The 7,548-nt window shown below is 53.8% G+C and overlaps 1 protein-coding gene across 1 annotated transcript in view; it reads left to right on the plus strand.

The window, feature by feature from the left end:
* The first annotated feature begins 5,832 nt into the window (after positions 1 to 5,832).
* The window catches only part of ADRA2A (adrenoceptor alpha 2A), a 3,518-nt gene continuing 1,802 nt past the window's right edge, over positions 5,833 to 7,548 (plus strand). The window contains exon 1 of the mRNA XM_029920365.1: positions 5,833 to 7,544. Coding sequence (XP_029776225.1) covers positions 6,834 to 7,544 — 711 coding nt within the window. The 5' untranslated portion in view covers positions 5,833 to 6,833. The remainder of the gene's footprint in view (positions 7,545 to 7,548) is intronic.

Here is a 7,548-nt window from a genome sequence, read left to right on the forward strand (position 1 = left end):
AAATCAACCTACTTGGTTTCAGATCACAGCTTTCATTTCTCCTTTGATGGCTGCTGCTTCCAAAGTGAAGTGTTTGAAGTCTTTGCCATGCTGCATTCTGTTGGCCACATGCCTGGTGAGCTCACAGGTGAGCCTGGGTTTATGTCAGCTGTGCACAGGCTTAGAGGATGCCTTTCCTCTTCTGCCTGGGTTTCCCCGCTACCATCGCTTGTGTGCTTCCAGGAAGCCCATTTCTGATTTTTCTGGTGAGAAAGATGGATTTCTCTTGGAGTCTGTGGAATCATTTCCAGGGAGCAGCGAGAGCCAGACCATCTCTTCTTTGATGTGTGTGTGTGCGCATGTGTGTGCGCTTGCTGTTTGAACACGATGTCTCCATGGTTTCTTTGAGGAAATGTGAAGGGTGTTTCACCTTACCTGCCTAGATTAATGAATGTTAGTTTAAGAGTTATTAACCCTGGTGACAGATTATCTCCTTTATACCCACGGGAGTGGCTCTGGCTCACCTATGACCACTGAGAAAGAATTGTCAACGTTGCCATAACTGATTCAGGGTTTGCTTCTCCTCATGCTCCTGGACAGAACAGGCAAGACAATCACCTGGGTGAGGTGGGAAGGGGCACCTATCTGTGAGGACTGACCCGGAGGACTGCGGGAGGTGATGACAAGGCTCCTGTGTGTGCACAGCTCTCCACAGTCACATTTTCATGGCAATGCAAACATGTGCTGCACGATTAGGCAGCAGCAGGGAGCGAGGTAGGAGCCCAGCCTTTTGTGTGTCCTGAAGGAGGATCTGATCTTGGCACAGTCCTCTCTGCTTGGTCTTGGCCAGGGGCCCTTGCAGGGGCAGACACCGCCTGGCTTAGTCTTCCAGGGCTGATGGTGGGATGGGTTAGTACTTTAGAAGAAGAGCTGGAGCCAGTGGCAGGACTACGCACTTGACTCTGAGGGTTTCGCAGGATTGGTCTGGCAATTCGTGATGAGGCACATGGAAGGTAGTAAATAAGCTAGAACCTTAGAACAACACTCTTGTTGTTGATGCTCTTCTTTTGGCTTAATTCACCTTCAATAATAGTGTGACACCAAAAGGCTCCAGCGCAGGTGCGAGAAAGCAGAGGAATTAAATAAGGGCTCAGAATATTTTTCTAGTGACCGCCCTCTCTCCGCCTCCAGTGCCAAGAACACAGTGACTTGACAGATGTTTGCAGCTCGTGGCATTTGGCTCCAGCTGTGCACGTGGCCCAGGCAGCAGTGGGAACATGGCGTTTCCCACCTGCTTGTCATGTTCAGATGGGTGAGAATGTGTGTTTAACTAGGCTCTGTGTGCGTGGGTGTGTGGCCTATGTTGGTGTGTCTAAACTTCTGTTTGTGAGGATTATATCACAGCCTAGGTGCTCAAGCTAATGAGGCACGTGGTTTGGGTTTGTTTTTTAGCCAAGCCTTTGAAAGAAAGAAAGAGAGAGGGAGAGAGAGAGAGAGGGAGAGAGAGGGAGGGAGGAAGGAAGGAAGGAAAAGAAAAAGCAAGCTATTAATAGCACTTCCTTCCCAGTCTCCTCACTCCCTTAGATGAAGTCAAGGTACATTTTTGGTGTTGTCTGACACTTTAATTACAGATGTAAATCCAGGATGAACAGATTATTTAGCTTAAACAGCTTTCATTTATTGGTAAATTGCCAGCTGATAGATAAATAGAACATCTATCACTATTTACATGTTTCTGGGTTTTTTAAGGAAAAAAAATCTATAGAGAGATAATAAAGATATATAGATAGATAGATACAGACAGACAGAATATGAGAGAATCCTATACTGAACTATCCCTATACTGAATCCTATCCCTGAACTGAATGTAGTTAGAATCTCTCAACTAAATCCTGATTTTGGGATAAAGACCTAGCCACCTTAGGCACCTTCTTCTGGGCCTCTTATGTCTTGAATAGTTTAATCGAAAGTAGTATCCATTCACTAATTCTTTCATTCATTCATTACACAAACATTCATCAAACATCTATGCCGGTTTGTCTTACATTTTGGTATTACTGGATTACTCAGGTATTTGTTAAAAACATAAGTTCTACTGTGGACCTGTTGAATCTCCAAGGAATAGGTTCCAGAAATTTGATTTTTAGCAAGCCTGTTTTATGTTCTAGGAATATAATGATGAACAGAACAGTCCTTTCCCCTTACTATACCATCGTTCAAGTGAACAGGTAAGCTAGTGCGATAAAAGTTCACCCCAGCCATGGAAGAAGTACGGTGACCCCCACCAAGGAGAGGACATGACTGCAGACTGGCACAATCAGAGAGAGAGAGAGAGAGAGATCTCCCAGGCTGGCACAATCAGAGACAGAGAGAGATCTCCCAGGCTGGCACAATCAGAGACAGAGAGATCTCCCAGGCTGGTGCAGTCAGGTGGTATGGTGTCAGCTCTCCATCAGTCATTGGGAAACGCTCAGGCTCGCGCAGAGTGTGCCTGACCCTTCCTCCCATGCAGGATCATCACATGGGGAATGAAGGTGCATGTCTGGCCCTCTACTGCCCTGCCCTCAGCAGCCACAAGTGGACTAGGAGGACAGGGATGTAGGGAAGATTTGATAGCTCGCTGGCACTTCCATTTCTGATGAGCCTCCTGCAGGTTTCTCTTTGTCAGCGTGGTAGAGGACGGACACCCTCAGAAAGACAGAAAGCTCACTGGGCTTATAATCAGAAAACTTCAAGTCCAGATCTGACCCTGCTACTTATGAACTGGGCAGTCTACTTAACCTCTCTCAGCCTTGTTTTCCCCATCTGTAAAGTCAGGTAATATCCACACTGCAGAGTTGTTTTTGGAATTATATAACATATATATTGTATATAAACTGCTCAGCATTATGCCTGCTATAGGGTTAGTGCTAATAACAAGTACTTACTTTGATGAATGGTAGTGATCATAATGGATCCCCTTTGTGGGCCCAGAGGTGACTCCTGAGCCATGAAAATCAACCTCCACATTACAGTGGCTTTCAACTGCTCTGCCTCAGATCCCTGAGGGCGGTGACACCCTCCTGGCGGTCCACTGGCCCACCAGGGCAGTGATTTTCAATTTGGGGCACTTCTTTGTAGCTTAGGTTGGCTTCATAAAAGTCCTCAGGTCATTTGAACACCCTCTTCATGCCAAGAAAACCGCTTATCACTCCTGTCCTCCACTGAGATTTATTGCGTAGAGCACTGAGTTTTGAGTGAGTGTTGGCATCTGCTGAGGAACTTTGTTAAAATGCACATGCCACATCCTGCCACAGCCCTGATGCATCATAATTACCCTGGCAGAGCACCGGTAAGTGTATTTTACCTTCCGAGGCAAGCTGATATACAGGCCTGGTTCAGAACTATTACCTTGGTGGATGTCTCTCTGCTTAATGTGGTCTCACTCAGCTAGCACAGCACTGAAAGTTCTAGCAAAAAATAGTGGTGCCCACGTGGCTTTTCAAAGCTCAGATAGACTGACACTGTGTGTCCAACTAAGGAGGCGAAGAGGAAGAACTTAGGATATAAGGGCTCTGTATACAGCACAGGGTCATACTACGTACTTTAAAAAAGACAGCCCTTGGTGTACATTGGTCTCAGAGACCTTAGTTCCTTGGAACACCTGTTTTCATTTTAGTAGAAAAGACTCCAGCCCTAGGAATTCCAGAGCCCACTGGCTGTTTGGTCAGCATTTAGGAAATATGACAAGAGGTGTTGTACACAGGCTAGCGGATTCCTTCCAAGAAAGGAAAACACCGTGGCCCGTTTTCATTTTCCATTTTACTTCTGAAATGAGACGGGGGTGGAGGTGGGGGGGTGGGAACAGCATGTCAGCAGCTGGTGCAGAGATGGGACGGTGATGGCTGCCGGATACTCACCCCCCAAGCGTGATCAGCCCCATGAGCCCAGACTGCCTCGGGCTTTGACTCTGTCTCGTACCATTCATACTTGAAGTTAGGGGCTCCCGGGCACTGTGCAAACATGAGTATAATCACATTTCCAACCGAGCCTAGTGCAATGTTTCTGCGCCTGCTATGAGACGCAGAGCCGAGATTGGAGTAGAAGATGGGAGGTGAGGGACTCAACAGGGGGAGGAAATTCTGTCTCCTTAGGCCACAGAACAGGGCACGTTTGGCTCCTCAGAATTAAGACTGGTGGAGGAGGTCACTCTATGGATCAGAGGTGGAGAGATAAAGGTACTGAAGTCAGATGAACATCCGTGAAGTACTTTGAAAAAATATAGACATCATGCCCGTTTACACAAAGAACAAGTGCTTGAATAACTATCACTGGTGTGGGCTCTAGGTGACCGCTGGGGTTGAATGCCATGCTCGAGGTCCTTAATCTGTCCTTAGCCCCCAGCCAGACCTGAGCCTGCACCCTGCCAGGCAGAGAGGCGATCTGTTCGATCTTGAACTTTCCTGACTCCATATTCTGCTTTGTTAGGTCCTTAAATAAGGCAATCTTTCTTTAACTTTTCTGTTATTCCCTCCTGTTAACAGTTCCTATCGCCCTGGGCTTACGCTTAAACTGCCTGCGTATTAGAAAAGTGCAGACAGTACAGTACAAGCTGGTGCTCTAGCAATTGTTAAGATTATTGTAGGACATCCAGCATGCTGAGAAAAACTAGCCACTCACCTCACTCCATGGTATTCCTATCAGGAAGAAGGTGGAAAATACTCTCTCTTCCTTTGGCGCCCCCCCCCCCTTAATTGAAAGATGACGTGTGTGCATCTGAAGTGGGGGTGAGATGGGGGTGGAGTATAGCTCTAGAAAGCTGCTGCCTCTAGAAAGACAAAATCGTTCTTAGCAGGCCAGAACTGGTCAGTCATCAGGGTAGGGTCCAGCCTCTCGTATTTGCGGGAACAGTGGGTTGTGTCAGTCCAGGATGGAATGCCAGTCCTGGGCTCTGAGCCTGCTAAGCCCTTCCCGATGTGACCTTATCAGACGAACTCCCACTCCCGACACACGACACACAAGTACATGCTTTAGGAAGATTTCTTCTACGGGACAAAGTGTACTTTAAAATCTGGGTTCTCCTTTCCTGAACTCGGACCCAACTTATCCTGAAATAGGAGAAGGCGCTGCAGGCAAAGGACTGCAGAGGCGGAAGAAAGCGCCCGGCGTGGCAGCCGTGACGACGAGTTGCCAGCAGGTGTCAGTGCGCCCTCGCTCAGTCGTGGCGCGCTGCCTCCGCCGCCAAGCCCCCTCCTCACCGCGGTCTAAGGAGGCGCGGTCCACACCGGCGGCCGTCGCGGTCCGGCAGACTACTCTGCGGCTAGAACCACAGGTGGGCTCCTCTTCCCCAAGCGGAGCTCCGGACTCCGGCGGGTCCCGCTCCCCGGGGGTGCTTCCCATTCCGCCGCGGGGGGTTAGATCCGAACCTGTTCCTTCCTTTCTCACCACGACCCACTCGCCTCGCCGCCAGGAACACTTGTGGTCGAGGGCGGCCAGGCCCCAGCCCAGGCTGCTTCGCAGGCTACTTGTACCGGTGGCTGCTTCTCCCGATTCGGGCTCGGGTCCCCAACTCTCTTTCCTCCCAGGACCCAGTGGATGGGAGTACTCCTGGGTTCCCGCGGCTTTCTGTTCCGCCGGCGCGGAGCTGCCCGGCCGATTCCCAGCAGGGGCCGCTCCCACTCCCCGGGCACGCTCTTTAAACCCCTCGCTCACGGTACCCGCCTATGCCAAGAGCCCGTCCGGCCAGGGGACAGCGCTCCCCAAGGTTCCGCGTGGGGCGCGGGCGCTAGCCCCGTGGAGGGGAGGCGCAAGGGGCGGGGGAGGGTCGGTTTCCCACGTGGGGGCTGACGCCGGCTGCTCGGCAACGCCAGCTTGATCCTGGGGCTATAAAACCAGTCCACCGTGAGCGCGGCGGAGGAGCAGAGGCTCTGGCTTCGGTGCAGACGCCCAGCAGCCGGCGCGCTGCCACCCGGCCACCCCCCAGCGGCTTCTCCCCCGAGCCCCGCGTTCCTGACCCAACTCACGGTGCCCTCGGACCCCGGCCCGTCCGGCTGGGCTGCACTCAGTGCCCGCAGCTCGCCGGGCCAACGCCCAGAAGACCCTCGGCCGCGGCTCCTGGAGGGCCGATCGTCCACCGGCCCCGGGCCACCTGAGGACGGGGGCGTCTTCATGCGGCCCGCACAGTGCTCACCCCGCCGCCGTCGCCACCCCCGAGCCCCGCGCGCTGCGACCCAGACCCAGCTGGGCACGCAACTTTGGAAGTCCGGCGGCGCTCCGAGAGGCGGCAGAGTCCGCACGCTGGCCCCAGCCCGGGCCCGGCCGGCACTGCCGCGTCTGGGGGAAGCGAGACAGTCGGCAATCGCTTCGGGGATGTAAGAAGACGGACGCAAGACCCTAGGCCCGCGTCAGCGCCCCTCGGCTGCCTCCCGGGGTGGGGGCGGGCCCCGCACACGGTAAGACCTCTTGCTTTTGCTCGGGCTGAAGAGTCAAGATCTAGATATATTTTTAAAAAATTTTCCGTCATCCTACCAAGTCATCAGGCCACCGATGATTTTGGTTCTCCCTTCTTGAAGAATCTCTCTCCCTCTCCCCCTCGGCTCGACCTACTCTCTCCCGCCGCTTAGAAATAAAACTTGTGCTGAGCTGGGAAAGAGAAGGCGCCCACCACGAGCGCCACAAGCGCAGGCCGGGCGCCGTTCGCGGGAGCCGGGCCCATGGGCTGCTAGCGGCTCCCCAGCCCCGGCCGGCGTCCCTGCGGTCCCCTCCCCATGTGAGGCGCGCAAGGGCGAGCGGGGCGCGGGAGGAAGAGGAGGACCCACGGGCGCTGGGCCGGAAGGCAACTGGCAGCAGGCCCAGGCAAGCGGGCATCCGCGTTCATGTTCCGCCAGGAGCAGCCACTAGCCGAGGGCAGCTTCGCGCCCATGGGCTCCCTGCAGGTGGACGCGGGCAACGCTAGCTGGAATGGGACCGAGGCTCCGGGGGGCGGCGCCCGGGCCACCCCTTACTCCCTGCAGGTGACGCTGACGCTGGTGTGCCTGGCCGGCCTGCTCATGCTGCTCACGGTGTTCGGCAACGTGTTGGTCATCATCGCCGTGTTCACGAGCCGCGCACTTAAGGCGCCCCAGAACCTCTTTCTGGTGTCTCTGGCCTCGGCCGACATTCTGGTGGCCACGCTTGTTATCCCTTTCTCGCTGGCCAACGAGGTCATGGGCTACTGGTATTTCGGCAAGGCGTGGTGTGAGATCTACCTAGCGCTCGACGTGCTGTTCTGCACCTCGTCCATCGTGCACCTGTGCGCCATCAGCCTGGATCGCTACTGGTCCATCACGCAGGCCATCGAGTACAACCTGAAGCGCACGCCGCGCCGCATCAAGGCCATCATTGTCACCGTGTGGGTCATCTCGGCCGTCATCTCCTTCCCGCCGCTCATCTCCATCGAGAAGAAGGGCGGCGGCGGCGGCCAGCAGACTACCGAGCCGCGCTGCAAGATCAACGACCAGAAGTGGTACGTGATCTCGTCGTGCATCTGCTCCTTCTTCGCGCCCTGCCTCATCATGATCCTGGTCTACGTGCGCATCTACCAGATTGCCA

Source organism: Suricata suricatta, chromosome 2 (genome assembly GCF_006229205.1).
Source record: "Suricata suricatta isolate VVHF042 chromosome 2, meerkat_22Aug2017_6uvM2_HiC, whole genome shotgun sequence".
NCBI lineage: Eukaryota > Metazoa > Chordata > Mammalia > Carnivora > Herpestidae > Suricata > Suricata suricatta.